At 39.0% G+C, this 20,666-nt stretch overlaps 1 protein-coding gene across 2 annotated transcripts; it reads right to left on the bottom strand.

Annotated features, from left to right (window-relative positions):
* Window positions 1–4,581: 4,581 nt before the first annotated feature.
* psmd8 (proteasome 26S subunit, non-ATPase 8) lies at window positions 4,582–20,665 on the bottom strand. 2 transcript variants are annotated; one of them, XM_061877930.1, is made up of 8 exons: window positions 20,499–20,627; window positions 14,521–14,607; window positions 14,023–14,095; window positions 13,837–13,939; window positions 9,959–10,124; window positions 8,512–8,612; window positions 7,532–7,643; window positions 4,582–5,068 (listed from the first exon to the last, which is right to left on the bottom strand). In XM_061877930.1, exons 2-8 carry the CDS (start codon window positions 14,542–14,544, stop codon window positions 4,931–4,933), a joined length of 717 nt encoding a protein of 238 aa, XP_061733914.1. In that variant the 5' UTR covers window positions 14,545–14,607; window positions 20,499–20,627; the 3' UTR covers window positions 4,582–4,930. The 2 variants fall into 2 exon arrangements, with proteins under 2 accessions (XP_061733914.1, XP_061733913.1); XM_061877929.1 differs by lacking the exon at window positions 14,521–14,607 and having other exon boundaries at window positions 20,499–20,665.
* Between the last annotated feature and the right edge of the window lies 1 nt (window position 20,666).

Below are 20,666 nucleotides of genomic sequence, written 5' to 3'. Positions count from 1 at the left end.
TACCTGCGCGAATCATTGACAGGCTCGTCCACGCGGCGCGGCCATGTGACGGCAATGGATGCGCAGGGACGTGTTTACATTGCATACAGCGCATGAAGCGCTGTATGCAATGTAAACACGTCCCTGCGTCGTTTGGCGGCTCTTTTCTGCATTCTCGTGGGCACGCGGCCGCCGTTCACATGCACGAGGCTTGTTTCAGCACCGTGGACAGCGGGCAGAACCTCTCTCGCCAAGACACCGGCAACAACGACAAAGAAGTCTAAAAAGCTGGCAGCGGAGTCGCCGTAAAATTAAGAGTGGTATGTATACATGTGTTTATATATTAGTGTGTGTGTGAATGTGTATACATGTGTGTATATATAAGTGTGTGTATGTATTTAGATATATATGTACATATACATATGTATATCTATTTATACATATATTTATGTATATATGTATGTATATATATATGTGTGTATATATATGTATGTATACATATATATGTATATGTTTATGTATTCCATAGACATGCACCTGGGGATAGGTTGATTGGCAACACTAATTTGGCCCTAGTGTGTGAATGTGAGTGTGAATGTTGTCTGTCTATCTGTGTTGGCCCTGCAACGAGGTGGCGACTTGTCCAGGGTGTACCCCGCCTTCCGCCCGATTGTAGCTGTGATAGGCACCAGCGTCCCCCGCAACCCCAAAATGGAATAAGCGGTAGAAAATGGATGGATGGATGGATATACATATATACCCACATACATATATATGTACATATATATATATATATATATGTATATATATAGAGAGAGAGAGAGAGAGAAAACGGCTGGACATATATATATATATATATATATATATATATATATATCCAGCCGTTTATATATATATACATATATATATATATATATCCAGCCGTTTTCTACCGCTTGTCCCTTTTTTGTGGTCGCTGGACTATCTCTGCTGCATTCGGGTGGAAGGCATTTACACCCTGGACAAGTCGCCACCTCCTCGCAGCACATTATATATATATATATATATATATATATATATATATACACACACATATATATATAAATGTATATACATACATATATTTATATATATATATATGTTAACACATATATATAATCTGTATACATGTATATGTATACACATGTATATAAATACATATGCGTGTGTATATATATATATATATATGTATTTATACACATATAAAAATTTATATATATATGTATACACATATATATATATATATATGAATATGTGTATATACATATATGTATGTGTATACAAACATATATATATATATATATATATATATGTATACACATACATATGTATACACATTATATATACACACATATGTATATATAATCTGTATACATGTATGCATATATATATATAAATATGTGTAAACATATATGTATGTAACTATGTATATACATATATATGTATAAATATATATGTATACACATAACTATGTATAAACACATATATATATGTATAAACATATATGTTTATACATATATATGTGTGTATACATTTAAGTATACAAATGTGTATATAAACCCCTGTAATTTTGTAGAACAGACTTCTCCATTGAACACGGTGAACGGATATACTCAGCCATGAATGGTCAGTCAGCAAAGCACAATTGCGTCCGCAGCGCAACATCGTTCACAACCCAGTATTATGTCCCACCTTGCAAAATGGAGACCTGATGGTGTATCTTATACTAAGATAAAGATGGCTATGTTGATAGCTGGAAGCAACATCCTGTTCGCATTTGCGGATGTCTACATCAGATCCGTGAAGGATGTTCCCGGATTCGGAGATCGCTCGCCAATACGCAAAGGGCAGAACAAAGGTTACTCAAATAGTGAAAGGTAAGTGTTGTTGTTGTTTTTTGTAACCAGCAAGCACAGTACAGTTAGTAGAACAACTGTGTTTTTATTACTGTGTATTTGATTGGTGCCGTCTGAAATTCAACTATTTCTTTTATTTATATATATAATAAAATAAACATATATAGCTAGAATTCACTTAAAGTCAAGTATTGCATACATATATATATATATATATGTATGAAATACTCAAGTTGGTGAATTACTTTACTTTTTGTCTTTTTGAACAAAAGACAGCTACCTTGATCACTAAAGACCCTTTAACTGCTGCTGTGACCCAAGGTCACCTCCATATTTATACTGTTGACTGTCAATCAGAATGTGCAATAATATTATGTTACTTACTGTGCCTTGTACTGTATATACTTTTTTATTTTTAGCTAAGTACCGTGTGACTTGTTGAAGGGTGGACTAGCAAAGTAAGATGTTCACTGTACAGCAAACTGTCTGTTTAACTGTGCATATGACAATAAACAATCTTGAATCTTGAAACTTGGTGTTGCTCGGCGACAGTCCCGAAACCTGACAGATCTAGAGAAGATTTGTGTGGACGAGTGTGCAAACCTGCTGAAGAACTACAGGAAACGTTTGACCTCTGTAATTGCATTCTGCACTAAGTATTAACACTGATGTTCTCATGTGTGCAAATACTTATGAACCCCAGTAACATACAAATAAAACATTTTTAAAAATCATACAATGTGATTTCCGGATTTTTCTTTTTAGATGATGTCTCTAACAACGGAAATACATCTGTGATGAACATTTCAGACATCTCCCTAATTTCTAAGTGGGAGAACTTGCAAAATTGCAGGGTGTGCAAATACTTGTGGATCTCACTCTATGTATATATATATAGAACAATAGGAGGCCACAGGGAAGACCCAGGACACGTTGGGAAGACTATGTCTCCCAGCTGGCCCGGGAACGCCTCGGGATCCCCTGGGAAGAGTTGGACGAAGTGGCTGGGGAGAGGAAAGTCTGAGCTTCACTGCTTAGGCTGCTGCCCCCGCGACACCACCTCAGATAAGCGGAAGAAGATGGATGGATATACATATGTAGATATATAAATATATATATGTATGTAGATGTATATACACGTGTAAGTATAAATACATACATATTTAGCAACATATACACATATGTATGTGCATTAATGTGTTGTATACACATATATATATATATATATATAGATATATATTTATGTATATAAACGTATTCTTGACAACATGATGGTTGCAGGTTCAATTCCAGCTTCCACCATCCTAGTCACGGCCGTGGTGTGTTGGGCACAACACTTCACCCACCTTGTTCCCACTGACACCTACACTGCTTGTCAAGGTGTGGGACTCACTTGGAAAAGACATTCTTAATCTCAAAGGGACTTTCTTGGTTAAAAAAATGAAATAAAATATGTTGATGTATTTGTATATATATATATATATACGGTATATATATATATATATACGATATATATATATATATATATACACGGTATATATATGTATATATTATATGTGAATTACATATTCATATATGTGTTTAAATGTGTGTAAATCATGCATACATATATAGACATGTATACTGTGTATATAGTGTATATATATATATATATGTATATATATATATATATACATATTATTAAAAATTACACTTCAACTTTAAAAATGCAAAATATGAAAATTGTCATTTGATTTTTCAGCGTGCAGACCTAAGTGGGAGAAAGTTTGGACGCCCCAAGTTTTTGAACATGTGACTGGACTTTGGGGTTCATAATATTCCTTTTATTCTTTTCTTCCTGGGGAAAATCTTCTCAATTTCCCCCCAAACAAGTGAAATAGGTATTTTTCAGACTGCAAGAGAAAAGACTGCAAAAGTTCCTTCATGTCAGCAAGACAACTTAAGTGTGAAAGCAACATGTATGAGAATGTATGATCAACAACTTTGTTGTTTTCATCTTCAACATGTGAAAGGAATGATATAAAATGTGTTGACATATTTCATGTAATCTGCATATTTCATGTTTCATCTACTTTCTGTAACAACAGGCTTCTTTAGTATGCTTCTTTTTTTTTAATTGATTTATTTTTGAGAGGGAAAAAAAGGTAATGCATGCAATTTAGTGGAGTGCAGTGAATTATATTTATATAGTGCTTTTTCTCTAGTGACTCAAAGTGCTTTACATATTAAAACCCAATATATCATTTTTACATTTAAACCAGTGTGGGTGGCACTGGGAGCAGGTGGGTCAAGTGTCTTGCCCAAGGACACAACGGCAGTGACTAGGATGGTGGAAGCTGGAATCGAACCTGCAACCCTCAAGTTGCTGGCACAGCCACTCTACCAACCGAGCTATACCGCCCAAAAGATATGTAATATACTTTTAATAGTGGAAAAAAAACTATACATTTTGTTTTAAATCCAAATAAGTTTTGAATATCATGATTTTTAAACAAGCTATCCGTCAAATTGTGAACTGAGAACATTTATTTTAGGGTAAAAAATTTGTAGAATTTGACGGTGAAAAAAAATTGGTAGCATTTTTCTGCTTCCAGTTTACAGTAGAATTTCAGCATCTGAGATTTATAGTGTTTGTAAAAATAGAATACATAACATGAGACAATTTATTATTGACTGTTAAGAGGCCCTCTGATGGCAGCCATGTGGCCTTCAATAAAAACACCTTGCAGAGGTTCGAAGTCATTTATTGCTCCCATTGGAAAAAACACTCCCACTGTTAGCCAGAAGATGGCAGTAGAGCGGGTGCTGCTTTGTGTTTACAAAAACAGGAGCGGTGGCTTCAATATGGAAGCAAAACATCAAAAGTGGATTTTTGTCCAGTTGACACAGTACATTACAAAGAGGGGAGGGGGGCTGTAGGTTTTTAGGATACCAGAAGGGGCGATACAGGAGGTCTGCTGCACGTGTTACCAGAAGGGGCGATACAGGAGGTCTGCTGCACGTGTTAGTGCTCAAACTTTAGACAGACTATTTGCTGGGTTTCAAAAAATGGTACTGGGATGGTGTGTGTTTGTGTGTTAGACGATCATTTCCAGCTGGCGTGCGTACTCTATGACCTGCTGGGCGAGCTCAGAGGAGGGGATGTTGACGTCCTCCGTGCGCTGCTGCTGATTGCTGAAGGAGTAGCAGCTGTCTGCGTTCAGACTCCAGCCTCTCTGCACAGGACAACAACTCACAGTCAGCATCCTGGACAGCAACAACGCAGCTTGTACGACCGACTGGTGCGCTTGCTGGCAGTATTATTACACATGCTGGAGGAACTTTAGGTCAAACTGCTTTGTGCCAAGAAATTACCTTTAAAAACCTTTCCGGGTGACATTGGGAAAGACTAAACATTCTAAAATTGCATCTGTGTACAAATGATGTGCTTTTTTTCTAAAGCAGCTTTTAATTATAGTAATCACCTGTGATTTATCATGGCTAAGTGCAAAACTGGCTAAAAAGTTAGCATAGTTACGTTAGCATGCTAACATTAGCGAGTGTCAAGTACCAGGTTACCAGACTCACAATCATCTACATTTCCTAAAAAAAGTTAGCATAGTAATGTTAGCACGTTAGCGGGTGTCGTGTACCAGGTTATAAGACCCACAGGTGGACATCTACATTTCCTAAAAAAAGGTTACCATAGCTATGTTGGCATTCTAACGTTAGCATGTGTCAGGTACAAGGTTATTAGACTCATAGGCGTTCATCTCCATTTCTTTTTAAAATGTTAACATAGTAATGTTAGCACGTTAGCATGTGTCCAGCTAAAAAGACTCACAGGTATTCATCTACATTTCCTAAAAAAAGTTAGCATAATTATGTTAGCATGCTAACATTAGCGTGTGTCAAGTGCCGTTGTTAAAAGACTCAGGAGTTCATCTACATTTCCTAAAAAAAGTTAGCATAGTAATGTTAGCACGTTAGCTTGTGTCAAGTACCAGATTACCAGACTCACAGGCGTTCATCTGCATTTCCTAAAAAAAGTTAGTAATGTTAGCACATTAGCGGGTGTCAAGTACCAGGTTATAAGACCCCACAGGTGGACATCTAAATTACCTAAAAAAAGTTACCATAGCTATGTTAGCATGCTAACATTAGCGTGTGTCAAGTGCCAGGTTATAAGTCTCACAGGTGTTCATCTACATTTCCTAAAAAAAAGTTAGCATAGTAATGTTAGCACATTAGCTTGTGTCAAGTACCAGGTTACCAGACTTACAGGCGTTCATCTACATTTCCTAAAAAAAAGTTAGCATATTAATGTTAGCATGCTAAGGTAAGCATGTGTGATGTACCAAGTTATAAGACTCACAGTTGTCATCTACGTTTACTAAAAAGTTAGCATAGTAATGTAAGCACGCTAACATTAGCATGTCTCAAGTAACAAGTTATAAGTTGCATAGGCGTTTGACCAAAACGTTTCCTTAAAAAGTAAGGATAGTAATATTAGCATGCTGACGTTTGCATTTCTTAAGTACCAAACTATAAGTCACATAGGCGTTCGGCCAAAACATTTCCTTAAAGGCCTACTGAAGATTTTCTTATTTAAACGGGGATAGCAGGTCCATTCTATGTGTCATACTTGATCATTTCGCGATATTGCCATATTTTTGCTGAAAGGATTTAGTAGAGAACATCCACGATAGAGTTTGCAACTTTTGGAGCTGATAAAAAAGCCTTGCTTTTACCGGAAGTCGCAGACGATGACGTCTCACATTTTCACATTGTTTTTAATGGGAGCCTCTAACAAAAAGTGCTATTCGGACGGAGAAAACGACAATTTCCCCATTAATTTGAGCGAGGATGAAAGATTCTTGTTTGAGGATATTGATAGCGACGGACTAGAAAAAAAGAAACGCGATTGCATTGGGACGGATTCAGATGTTTTTAGACACATTTACTAGGATAATTCTGGGAAATCCCTTATCTTTCTATTGTGTTGCTAGTGTTTTAGTGAGTTAAATAGTACCTGATAGTCGGAAGGGTGTCTCCACGGGTGTCTTGACGCATAGTTTCTCAGGGGAGTTGACGGCAGCAGTATGAACGGCACAAACTCAGCTGACCTGCGGTAAGTGGCGACTTTTTACCACAATTTTCTCACCGAAAACTGCTGGTTGAGAGTTGGTTGGGATCCATGTTCGCTTGACCGCTCTGATCCATAGTAAAGCTTCACCTCCGGGAATTTTAAACAAGGAATCACTGTGTGTTTGTGTGGCTAAAGGCTAAAGTTTCCCAACTCCATCTTTCTACTGTGACTTCTCCAATATTAATTGAACAAATTGCAAAAGATTCAGCAACACAGATGTCCAAAATACTGTGTAATTATGCCGTTAAAGCAGACGACCTTTAGCTGTGTGTGTGTGCAGCGCTCATATTTCCTAACAGCCCGTGAAGTCATGCGTATACGTCATCATTCCGCGACGTTTTCAACTAGAAACTCCCGGGAAAATTAAAATTGCAATTTAGTAAACTAAAAAGGCCATATTGGCATGTGTTGCAATGTTAATAGACTGCGTGGTGGGTAGTAGTGGGTTTCAGTAGGCCTTTAAAAAGATAGCGTCGTAATGTTAGCATGCTATGGTTAGCATGTGTGAAGTAGCAGCCCTGGGTGTGTGATTTCACCCGTGTAGACGTACCTTCTTGGCGTACTCGGTCATCTTCTTGGGGGAGCTGAAGAAAAGCACGCGTGTTGCCTCAGTGAACTGGATCTGCTCGTAGGCCTTCTCAATGCAGCCTGCTATCTCATCCCTGTAAGGTGTCAAGCAGCTGCTAAATACTTCACACCTGTGGTAATGCGTTTTTTTTGTGAAGGGGGGAAATGTGCTGTCGTTCTCATCTTAACGATGAGTAACATTATTTGATTATAAAAAAGTTTGTACATTGATGTTATATAAACGACGTCGTTCACAACACAACAGATGTGTTGTGTATGATTGTTTGTACATTGATGTTACATAAATGATGCTGTTCACAACAATACAACAGATTAGATGTGTTGTGTATGATTGTTTGTACATTGATGTTATATAAATGACGTCGTTCACAACAACAACACAACAGATGAGATGTATTGTGTGTGTATGATTGTTTGTACATTGATGTTACATAAATGATGCTGTTCACAACAACACAACAGATTAAATGTGTTGGTTGTGTATGATTGTTTGTACATTGATGTTACATAAATGATGCTGTTCAAAACAACACAACAGATTAGATGTGTTGTGTGTGTATGATTGTCTGGACATGGATGTTACATAAATGATGCTGTTCACAAACACACAACAAATTAGAAGTGTTGTGTGTGTATGATTGTACATGGATGTTACATAAATGATGCTGTTCACAAACACACAACAAATTAGAAGTGTTGTGTGTGTATGATTGTTTGTACATGGATGTTACATAAATGATGTCATTCACAACAGATAAGATATGTTGTGTGTGTGTATGATTGTTTGTACATTTATGTTACATAATGATGTCATTCACAACAACACAACAGATGAGATGTGTCGTGTGTGTATCCTCTAGTGGGTTGTTGTGCTATTGTTGGGGAAAGCTAACAATGCTAACGATGTTAGCACACACGGGCTTGGTTCCTGGCCGTCCTTACCGTATAGTGTCTAGCAAGATGTCAATAAAAAAGTTGTAGCTCTCAGCGGGGATGTTGCCTTTGGCCAGGAACACTTTGTTGTAGCTTCCCTCCATTAAGTACTGTCAGGGCAGAAAGAGGCAGACATATTAGAAGCCTGCACAGGTCACACCTGCACCGCCTAGAGTCCAGGGGTGTCCAAAGTGCGGTCTGGGGGCCATTTGTTTTTTATTCTAAAGTGATTGACACATTCTAAAGATACAATTAAACACGTCCCTGATTAGTGCACTACACCAAACATCTACATTTCAGAAGAAATTGCATATTGATGCTTAAATGCGTAAGTCAAAATTAAATTCTAATATTAGGATGCTAACAGTTACAATGGGTCAGGAAACAAGTTATATGACTTTGAAGGGTATAAATGCAAAATCATTTTTAAAAAGTTAGCATTAGTCAAGTACCAAGTTACTGTATTTTTTGAAAGAGTTAGCATGTGTCAAGTACCAAAGTATATGACTCTGAGGCATTCGGTTACAAAATTGGATAAAACAGTTAGCATGGTAATGTTATCAGTCTAGCATGCTAACAGTTAGCATGTATCAAGTACCAAGGTATGAGATTGAGGCGTTAAGCTGCAAAATTTCCTAAAAAAGTTAGCATTGTAATGTTATTAGCATGCTAACATTAAGATGTGTCAAGTACCAAGTTATAAGACTGAGGCATTTGGTTGCAAAACTGGATCGAACAGTTAGCATGGTAATGTAACCATTTTAACATGCTAACTGTTAGCATGTGTCAAGTAGCAAGTTATAAGACTAATGAGTTCGGCTACAAAGTTCCTTAAAACCGTTAGCATTGTAATGTTATTAGCATGCTAACGTTAGCATGTGTCAGGTACCACGTTATAGGACTCTGAGACATTCGGTTGCAAAACTGGATAGAACAGTTAGCATGGTAATGTTATCATTCTAACATGCTAACAGTTAGCTTGTGTCAAGTACCAAGTTAGAAGACTGAGGAGTTCGGCAAAAAACTTCCTCAAAAACGTTAGCATTGTAATGTTATTAGCATGCTAATGTTAGCATTTGTCAAATACCATGTTATATGATTCTGAGGTATTCGGTTGCAGAATTGGATAAAACAGTTAGCATAGTAATGTTAACGTTAGCATGTGTCACGTATGACTCAGACGTTTAGCTGCAAAATTGGATAAAAAGTTAGCTTGGTAATGCTCCCAGGCTATCAGTTAGCATGTGTCAAGTACCAAGTTATAAGACTCTGAGGCGTTCGGCTACAAAATTCCCTAAAAAAGTTAGCATTGTAATGTTATTAGCATGCTACCGTTAGCATGTGTAGTACCACGTTATAGTACTCTGAGGCATTCAGTTGCAAAACGGGATAGAACAGTTAGCATGGTAATGTTACCATTTTAACATGCTAACTGTTAGCATGTGTCATGCGTCACCTGCTCAAGTGACACAGGATGCCTGATGTAGACGTTGGTCTGGATGTCCCGTGCACTCAGTCTTTCCAGCTCCGTGTGGAACTCGGACAAGCGGTTCTGTGAGAGCAGGAACAGGAGGTTGAGTCCTAGGATCTGGTGCATGTAGGCAGCTTCTGGCAGCTCCTCCCTGAGAAGCAACAAGCGTTGGAATTAGACGTCAGACCTTCTCGACCTGGAGTGTCCAAAGTGACAGCTCAGTCCACACAATTTAACTTTTCAACTTGCAGTAATATTGTCAGAATAATTGTATCCAAGTTATCGCAAAACTCTGTGTTTCAATGAGTTCCCAACAAGCAGACAAAAGGCTTGTAAAACTCCACTGTGTAGGACGGGGAGTGACATGAGGGTGTCGGTTTCTTTGATGTATTGTAATCCACAGGAAGATTTTGTCTTGACCCGAGATCTACAAAGCGGAGAAGTGGCAGGACCTGACCCCACCCTCCAGGCACCTTTTCTTTGAACTGTTTTGTAACCAAAGACGGCGACTGTTTACGACCCCTGTCCCTTTAGAAACAGCTGTTGCCATGTAATCAGGTAAAGTCCAAATGAAAGAGGAGGCGTACAATCTTTTGTCGGAGCGTGGTGGGACAATGTACAGGGGTACAGGTGTACGCGTTTCTCCTTATTGAGCCAAATTTAGTTCGGTCTGTTTAATAGATGTCATCAGTGTTTGAACCTGACCAATATGCTATAAAATTCTCCCTAAATGTTACAGTAAAATCTATGGGTCATTTTTATAGTGTACAATTTAATAGATAACATGCTTCCAAATCATAAGTTAAGCAGATATTTAAGTATTTATTTGGATTTTGACCCAAAAAGTTAGATAACGTAATGCACTATATTGCCAAAAGTATTTGGCCACCCATCCACATGATGAGAATCAGGTGTCCTAATCACTTGGCCCGGCCACAGGTGTATAAAATCAAGCACTTAGGCATGGAGACTGTTTCTAAAAAACATTTGTGAAAGAATGGGCCGCTCTCAGTGATTTCCAGCGTGGAACTGTCATAGGATGCCACCTCTACAACAAATCCAGCCGTGAAATGTCCTTGCTCCTAAATATTCCAAAGTCAACTGTCGGCTTTATTATAAGAAAATTGAAGAGTCTGGGTTTGGAGGTTGCCAAGAAAAGGCATTGTTTCGGACTGCATTGTGCAGTGTGAAATTTGGTGGAAGAGGAATTATGGTGTGGGGTTGTTTTTCAAGAGTTGGGATTGGCTTCGTTTCAGTGAATGAAACTTTGAATGCTCCAGGACACAAAAACATTTTGGACAATTCCATGCTCCTAAACTTGTGGGAACAGTTTGGAGAGGGCCCCTTCCTCTTCCAACATGACTGTGCACCAGTGCACAAAGCAAGGTCTCTAAAGACATGAATGACAGAGTCTGGTGTGGATGAACTTGACTGGCCCGCACAGAGTCCTGACCTGAACCCAATTGAACACCTTTGGGATGAATTAGAACGGAGACTGAGAGCCAGGCCTTTTCCACCAACATCAGTCTGTGACCTCACCAATGCGCTTTTGAACGAATGGTCGAAAATCCCTATAAACACGAATTCAAACCGTTCCAACATCAAACCGTTAAGCCTATTCGGGAATCGAGGGCTTTCCCATGAAAAATGACAAAAATTCCCAGATTTCCCAGAATTCCAGGTTTTCCGGGACATTTTCCCCCATTCAAAATGAATTGCCCATTCTTCAAACATCCACCATTTTCATATTTTTCAACAGATTCAAACCATTCCACCTTCAACACATTCCACCATCCTGGAAATGTAAACAACCTTTATTCCAAGTTCAAAAAACTTCCAAGATTTTCCAGAATTCCTAATTGTCTAAAGCCCATATCTCCACCCTATTTTTTTTGCCGACTATTCCTTCCACATTTTTCAACGCATTTCAACCGTTCCACCGTCAAAACATTCCTCTTAATCTGGAAAAATTCTCGGTTTTCCCGAAATTCCGTAATACCATTTCTCAATTCAACACGTTACTACTTCAACATTTCTCGACCGATTTGAAAATGTTCAACACCGACCCTTTCAACTCATTCAAGTTTTTTTTTTACCATTTTCAAAAAAAATTACTGCTTTTCCTGAAATTACCAATTTTTTGGGAGATTCCCATTGAAATAAATTGGACATTCTTCAAAGTATCACAACTCCCACATTGTTCATCTGGTTCAAACCGTTCCAACTTCTAAATCTTCAGCCTGTTTGGGAATTGTGTGCTCTACTTCAACAATTCTAGAAAAATTCCAGGATTTCAGTTCAACTTCAGCATTGGTGCATTCACACGCAATTCTTTCAGGAATTTCCTCTCTAGTTGACATATATTGTTTCCAGTCTTTTGAGGGCCATATTAAAGGACGAGGACCAGATCTGGCCTACGGGACTTGGGTTTGACACCTGTGCTCGGAACCAACAGTGTTCGTACTGTAATCATCCAAATAGGATTAGCAGCAAAGTGGACGGACGTCAACCTTGTGGCTCGGAGATCGAACGGCGGGTTCAAATAAGCTAGCTAGAAGATTTGCTAACTAACGAGCTTGTTCTGGTCTCCCCTTCCTGCAACTTAGAGTGAGGGTCAGCGAGCCGCATACAGCTCTTTAGTGCCGCCCTATTGGCTCCCTGGAGCATTCTAAAAAGGGATTTTAGATGGAAAAATATGGGGGGAAACATTTTTTTTGTTGTTATAGTATGTTTTTTGTTTGAAGACAAACATAACACAAACCTTTTTTATTTTTAGAAAGCCCACTGTTTAATGTGTTTGTGTGTATGCTTCACTGATGACATTATTTGGTGAACATCGTTTTGTCCTACTAGTTTCGGCGGTTCTTGAACTCACAATAGTGTGTACTGTGACCCAACACTTTGTTTACATGTAAATTCTTCCACTTCTTTGTCTCATTTTGCCCACCAAATGTTTTATACTGTGCGTCGATGCACAAAGGTGCGCTTTGTTTATGTTATTGACTTGTTAGAGTGCTAATCAGGCATATTTAGTCAGTGCATGACTGCAAGCTAATCAATGCTGTAATGCTATTTGGGCTAGCTGTATGTACATATTGCACCATTAGGCATCATCTGTAGTTATATTTGAGCTCATTTAATATCCTTTACTTTTATACTCTGTAAATAATTTAGTTTTGCATGTCTGATGACACATTTCAGATAGTTGTTTGTGTGTCGTGTTGTTTTAGACCACAGCAAACATTACCTAGCTTGCTAAAGATTGTAATAAATCTATCAAAAGAAGACAGCCTGCCGTTTCCTTTAACTTGGACACACACATCTATAACTTTGGCCATTTAAAGCCAGTAACTTCCAGGAGTTATCGCACATTCTGAGTAGCCTCTGATTTACTAATGGTTTCTAATGTTGTAAAAACATGGAGAATACATTTAATTTCAACATTTCTGTCAACGAAGATTTGCTTCAGCCTGCGACACAGTCATTTTGATAGTGGGCTAATACAGCTAATATTACACACTTCATGTGTTGCCTTCATTATAACGCTTATATACGGCTTTTCATTTTTTGCAGCTCCAGGCAGATTTGTTTTTTCTATTTTTGGTCCAATATGGCTCTTTCAATGTTTTGGGTTGCCGACCCCTGGGCTAGAAGAACAACAAGCGCCTGCGGCAGAGGTGAGCGTTTAAAATGTTTTGTTTAGATTGTATTTTTATTGATAGTTCATTGAAAAAAAAACGCAGAAATGATATTCTGATGCGGAAATTAACATTTAAAACCGCAAAATTCCATGTTTTCGCAAATATTTAACATGCCTGTGGTCAAAATACACAAACAAACAATACTTTAAGCAGCTCCATTACTTATAGTCAAAGTAGTAGCACTTCAGTTGGGCCATGTATCTCTCAAAGGAAGGGATGTCTTTTTTGAGGATACTCCACAGGGCTCCAATTTCGAGGACATCGCCTGGAAAAAAAATGCAATGTGTTGATAAGCTTCATTCTACTTAAATAATCCCATACATTATTGATTTTTAAAAACATACTTACGCGCCAAAATAAGCTGCTGCTTTGTAAACGCTGAGCCACTTGTAGGCAGAAAGTTGAGCTCCAGTAACGACACCTGTGACAAGGAAAGTAAATATTAGTGTAATATTTGACCAAATCCTAACCTGGTAACTTTTAACGTTAATATAAGACACACAAGCAGTGTTGGCGCTAACGCATTTTTTGTGTCTTTTTACACACTGAAATCAGAAAGGACGCAAAATTCCAGAAGCCTGCGCATCCCTCAGATGCAGATTTTTTTTTCGCCGCCCTGTTTGCTTGTTTTTATTTCATTTTATTGATTATCGCTTTTCACCAGTATTTTGTTTAGTTTACATTTGCCGTCCCCAATTATTGCGTTTTAATTGGTCGTAAATTTTGATTGGACGAAAGTTTTATCAATCACAAATAATGCCTCAGTTTGCACTGGGACAACTTTACGGCAAGGGGCTGTCAAAATAAATACTTCATGGTAAAAACTAAGGTGAGTGTAAAGTCAACCTTTTTAACTTCATCCCGTGCCATGTCTCCAGTAAATGAATTGTTTTAGTCTTTGTGTGTCCATGGAAACTTCACTTTTATCTCCCGCTGAAACGACAACAAAAACATACTTCGTAGGTCAACAAATATGTGTCTTTTGAAGTGTTTATGTGCGAGGAGTGCTGAAAAGGAGTCTCTTGGAGAAGTGGCTGACAAGTTAGCAAGTGTCGCTCGCATCGCTGACAGTGACATCATCACCGTCATTGTTTACTGAAGCACAGATGCTGACTGTGCATTAGGATAAACGTGCATCTGTCCATAGACTTATCAGATTTAATTTTTTGAAGTGAAGTGAATTATTTTTACATAGCGCTTTTCTCTAATGACTCAAAGAGATTTACATAGTGAAACCCAATATCTAAGTTACATTCAAACCAGTGAGTCTATCTATCAGGGATGTTAAAAGTGTGGCCCGGAGGCTATTTGCAGCCAGCAGTTAATGTTTTAAAGGCCCACGTAGGGCTGGGCGATATATCGATAGATATGATATATCGCGGGTTTGTCTCTGTGCGATATCGAAAATTACTATATCGTAATATTCGAATATATGTTCACACGCAGGACTTTTAGCTGCGGGCATTACACTACAGGCTCTCCTCACTCTTTCCTGTCTCTCCTTCTCGCAGACAATCAGGCTTACATACGTCACATACTCGCCCTCGCAGGGCAGAGAGGTAGCGGCATTGCTAACGTAAGCTGCTAACGTAGCCATACGAGACAAAGATGGTGCGGATCTGGTAACGAATGAAGGAAGACTTAATTCCCAATAAAAACAGCGGGGTTTCCATCGTCTGGCGGTGTTTCGGCTTCAAGTGGAAATGTGTCAAACAGACAACCGTAATTTGTCAAGTGTGGGGGGAAAAAGCGTTGCTGTAAAAAGTAGCATTACTGCTAATATGTAGCATCATTTGTAAAGTCACTCGCTAGAGAATGAAGAGAATTTCATAACCTTACTAACATACCACATAGTCTAGGACGAATACTATTTGATTTCCTATTCTGCAGCTCATTTTTATTTGACACTTAAAATGTCTCTGACAATCTTGCAATTTATGTTTTGGAAATGTTTGTGCCATTGCTTAATAACTTTAATAAATACACTTCTGGTCAATTGACTTAGTTGTGATTTCCCTCTCTGCATGAAAGTTTAAAAGTAGCATATATTAATGCCGTATGAAGAAGAATGTTTTAATGTAGACACATAGAATCATCAAACTGCTGTGATTATGTGCATCCAGTGTTCATTCAAGGCAAAATATCATAATATATATCGTATATCGCGATATTGCCTAAAAATATTGCGATTTAAAAAAAAGGCAATATTGCCCAGCCCTAATTTGAGTATACGTTCTCACGCAGTTGCGTTTAGCTGCTGGCATTACACTACAGGCTCTCCTCTCTCTTTCCTGTCTCTCCTTCCCACAGACAGCAAGCGTACATAAGTCATACGTATACGCCCTCGCGGAGTAGAGAGGTAACATTAGCTGTGATGCTAACGGAGCCGTGCGAGTAGTAATACGAGAGAAAGCAGGTGCGCATCTGGTAACAAATGAAGGAAGAAATAATTCTCAAGAAAAACAGCAGGGGGTCCATCGTCTGGCGGTGGTTTGGCTTCAAGTGGGAATATGTCGGAAAGCGTTGCTACAAAAAGTAGCATTACTGCTAATATGTGGCATCATTTGAAAAGCCACCTGCTAGAGCAGGGGTAGGGAACCTATGGCTGTAGAGCCACTTGTGGCTCTTTTGATGACCGCATCTGGCTCTCAGATAAATCTTAGCCGAAATTACTGAACAGGATAAGTAATGAATAATTCCATTGGTAATCGCAGTGTTAAAAATAACGCAAAATATAAAACATTCTTATGCATTTTAATCCATCCGTCCGTTTTCTACCGCAACGGTTCAAGAAGTGGCATTAATGGTAAGATATGGTTTATATATTATTGGTTAGCTTCAGAATAACAATGTTATTAAAAAGAATGATTGACTTATTATACTCTAAAAATGTTGGTCTTACTTAAAAATGCACGCAACCAGTTTAGCTCGGTTGGTAGAGTGGCCGTGCCAGCAACTTGAGGGTTGCAGGTTCAATTCCCGCTTCCGCCATCCTATTCAATGCCGTTGTGTCCTTGGGCAAGACACTTTACCCATCTGCTCCCAGTGCCACCCATACTGGTTTAAATGTAACTTAGATATTGGGTTTCACTCTGTAAAGCGCTTTGAGTCACTAGAGAAAAGCGCTATATAAATATAATTCACTTCACTTTAGTTGTATTCAGTTTTTAAAAAAAATTATACGGCTCTCACGGAAATCGATTTAAAAAATTTTGGCTTCCATGGCTCTATCAGCCAAAAAGGTTCCCGACCTCTGTGCTAGAGAATGAAAAGTGCTTACTCCGCATATCAACGTCTCCATTTGGTGCCACATGCCCACACCATCAAAATGCCGAGGCAGACATTTCCAGATCAACACCGTATGAAAAAAATAGTCAACAACAAAAGGATAATGTCCGTAGTAATCTACCACATAGAGAAGGACGAACACTATTTGATTTCCTATTATGCAGCTCATTTTAATTTGTCAGTTATTGAAATATTTTGTGTGACATCATGCACAAAAGTGCATTTTATTTGTTTTAAACTATTGTCGTGGCGTTCTGTTCCAAAAGTGCACTTTAATTTAATGTTGTTTTGAAATGTCATCTTAGTGACATCAAGAAAAAAAGTGCACTAAAAGCTTGTTTTAAAATGCCTCTGACACTCTTGCACTTTCTGTTTTGGAAATTACATGAATGTTCTTGGCACTGCTTAATAACTGTTTAATAAATACAGTTTTGGTCAATTGCCTTAGTTGTGATTTACCTCCCTGCATGAAAGTTTAAAATGAGCTTGTACTAATGCAGTATGAACAAAAATGTTTTAATGTAGACACATAGAATCATCATACTGCTGTGATTATATGTATCAAGTGTTAATTCAAGGCTAAGGCAAATTATCCAGATATACCATATTTCCTTGAATTGCCGCCGGGGCGCTAAATAATTTAAAACCTCTTGTCACTCCTGCGCTTACCAAAAGCATGCGGTAAAAGTAAGCATGCGCTAATTATTTTAAAACCTCTTCTCACTACGGCCCTTACCAAAGGTACGCAGTAAAAATTTTAGTGTGATGTAAGTTTAAATCCTACTGAATAGCTCTTAATCTTCTTCCCTTTATGCGATTTCAAATTACCCGTATTTAAATCAGCCTCCTCCATTTTGAAAATGATGACAGGGGAAGTGTCACTCGTGACATCACGAGTTTGCCCAGGCGGTAATACTAAGCATGCGCTAATTATTTTGGGAAGCGAGTTTAACCTGGCAGTAATTCAAAGCAGGCGCAAACTATATGCCCTGCGGCAATTCAAGGAAATACGGTTTATCGTGTATCGCGATATGGCCTAAAAATAACAAGATATCGCCCAGCCCGAGTGGGACCCCATTTTCTGACTTGATGGGGTCCCTGGGACACTGCACAAGGGAGAAAATGACATTAAAGTATGATTAAACACAAAAAGTCTGATTGAATCTGTACTCGTAACTAAACATCCATCCATCTTCTTCTGCTTGTCCGAGGTTGGGTCGCAGGGGCAGCAGCCTAAGCAGGGAAGCCCAGACTTCCCTCTCCGCAGCCACTTCGTCTAGCTCTTCCCGGGGGATCCCGAGGCGTTCCCAGGCCAGCCGGGAGACATAGTCTTCCCAACGTGTCCTGGGTCTTCCCCGTGGCCTCCTACCGGTTGGACGTACCCTAAACACCTCCCTAGGGAGACGTTCGGGTGGCATCCTGACCAGATGCCCGAACCACCTCATCTGGCTCCTCTCGATGTGGATGAGCAGCGGCTTTACTTTGAGTTCCTCCCGGATGGCAGAGCTTCTCACCCTGTCTATAAGGGAGAGCCCCGCCATACGGCGGAGGAAACTCATTTCGGCCGCTTGTACCCATGATCTTATCCTTTCGGTCATGACCCAAAGCTCATGGCCATAGGTGAGGATGGGAACATAGATCGACCGGTAAATTGAGAGCTTTGCCTTCCGGCTCAGCTCCTTCTTCACCACAACGGATCGGTACAACGTCCGCATTACTGAAAACGCCGCACCAATCCGACTGTCCATCTCACGATCCACTCTTCCCTCACTCGTGAACAAGACTCCTAGGTACTTGAACTCCTCCACTTGGGGAAGGGGCTCCTCCCTGACCCGGAGATGGCATTCCACCCTTTTCCAGACGAGAACTATGGACTCGGACTTAGAGGTGCTGATTCTCATTCCGGTTGCTTCACACTGGGCTGCGAACCGATCCAGTCAGAGCTGAAGATCTTGGCAGGATGAAGCCAGCAGGACCACATCATCTGCAAAAAGCAGAGACCTAATCCCACGGCCAGCAAACCGGAATCCCTCAACGGCTTGACTGCGGCTGGAAATTCTGTCCATAAAAGTTATGAACAGAATCGGTGACAAAGGACAGCCGGGTTAATTTTCAAAATAAAATGCTCTGTGTTTACGGCGGATCACATTTCTCTCACAGTAAAGGTTTAGATATAAAGTAGTATTGCGTTTCAGTTGTTTAGTCTGAGCATTAAATGAGAAACACCATCATTTACAATTTGATGGTGTTTTCATCAAGTTAAGGGAAGAAGGACAGATTTTCACATTGAAGTTTTTTCCATTTGGGTATTTATTTATTTTATTTTTTTCAAAGTTCATGTTGCACTGTTCAATGTTCGATATTAAAGTGCTTATCTTTAACAATAAATAGCCTAATAATAAAACAGTGTTTTGTTGCTTTTCAAGTCTTCCAAGCCTATGATTATGTGAATTAACTCATTATGACTATAATTTGTGGACACAAAAGAAATGGCAATCACTTTTCCCTACAAAGGACACACAGCTAGGTAGTTAGCTTCCTATTAGCATATTTAATTTTACATTAATTTCCATACTGTGTAAAGCAAATGTTCTCAACCTTTTTTCAGTGATGTACCCCCTGTGAAAATGTTTTTAATTCAAGTACCCCCTAATCAGAGCAAAGCCTTTTTGGTTGAAAAATACAGCACTATGTCATCAGTTTCTGATTTAAAAAATTGTATAACAGTGCAAAATATTGGTCATTTGTAGTGGTGTTTCTTGAACTATTTACAAAAAAAGATTAAAAAATAACTAAAAACTTTTTGAAAAATAAACAAGTTATTCAATTATAAATAAAGATTTCTACACATAAAAGTAATCATCAACTTAAAGTGCCCTCTTTGGGGATTGTAATAGAGATCCATCTGGATTCATGAACTTTATTCTAAACCTTTCTTCACAAAAAAATAAGTATCATCAATATTTATGGAACATGTCCACAAAAAATCTAGCTGTCAACACTGAATATTGCATTGTTGCATTTCTTTTCACAGTTTATGAACTTACATTCATATTTTGTTGAAGTATTATTCGATAAATACATTCATAAAGGATTTTTGAATTGTTGCTAATTTTAGAATATTTAAAAAAAAATCCCACGTACCCCTTGGCATACCTTCAACTACCCCCAGGTGTACACGTACCCCCGTTTGAGAACCACTGGCGTAAAGAGCCAAAAAAAAAATTCCTGCCCTTTTCTTAATTTGAGCCCCTGCCCCTCTATAATCATGTGCACGTCCCTGGTTCGCAACTTGTCCAGGGTGTACACCGCCTTCCGCCCGATTGTAGCTGAGATAGGTGCCAGCGCCCCCCGCGACCCAAAAAGGGAATAAGCGGTAGAAAGTGGATGGATGGGAAAAAAACAACACAAGCGGCGTTATTGTTGCTAGCTAACGTTAGCATGCTTAGCTATGCTAGCTAACAGAGCTCGAGTATCGGTTTAAAAAAAAAGCAACACCAACAGACTAAAGCAACATTCGAGATGCGTGAGGCTACCTTGAGTTTGATTAAGAGATCTCCACATTTGTTCAGGCTCGGGTTCTTTTTGTTCCATTCCGCTTTCAGCGTCTCGTAGAGCCCCGCTGTCTCCCTCAACGCCATGGTGATTCTGCAAATTACGGCGCGACACCGGCCGTCGTAATACGGCAAACGTCTGTCGTAAAA

This window comes from Nerophis ophidion, linkage group LG18 (assembly GCF_033978795.1).
Source record: "Nerophis ophidion isolate RoL-2023_Sa linkage group LG18, RoL_Noph_v1.0, whole genome shotgun sequence".
Classification (NCBI taxonomy): domain Eukaryota; kingdom Metazoa; phylum Chordata; class Actinopteri; order Syngnathiformes; family Syngnathidae; genus Nerophis; species Nerophis ophidion.
The sequence above is the reverse complement of the archived record's forward strand: the minus strand, read 5'-3'. Positions and strand labels throughout refer to the sequence as shown.

Excerpts from the sequence above, each read along its gene's own strand:
- psmd8 (XM_061877929.1), bottom strand. The coding sequence starts at position 20,603 with ATGGCGTTGAGGGAGACAGCGGGGCTCTACGAGACGCTGAAAGCGGAA. Across the intron at positions 10,125-13,836 it reads TGCTACTACTTTGACTATAA|GGAGGAGCTGCCAGAAGCTG; the intron begins GTAATGGAGCTG and ends GTTGCTTCTCAG. Across the intron at positions 7,644-8,511 it reads ATCTTGCTAGACACTATACG|GGATGAGATAGCAGGCTGCA; the intron begins GTAAGGACGGCC and ends GACACCTTACAG.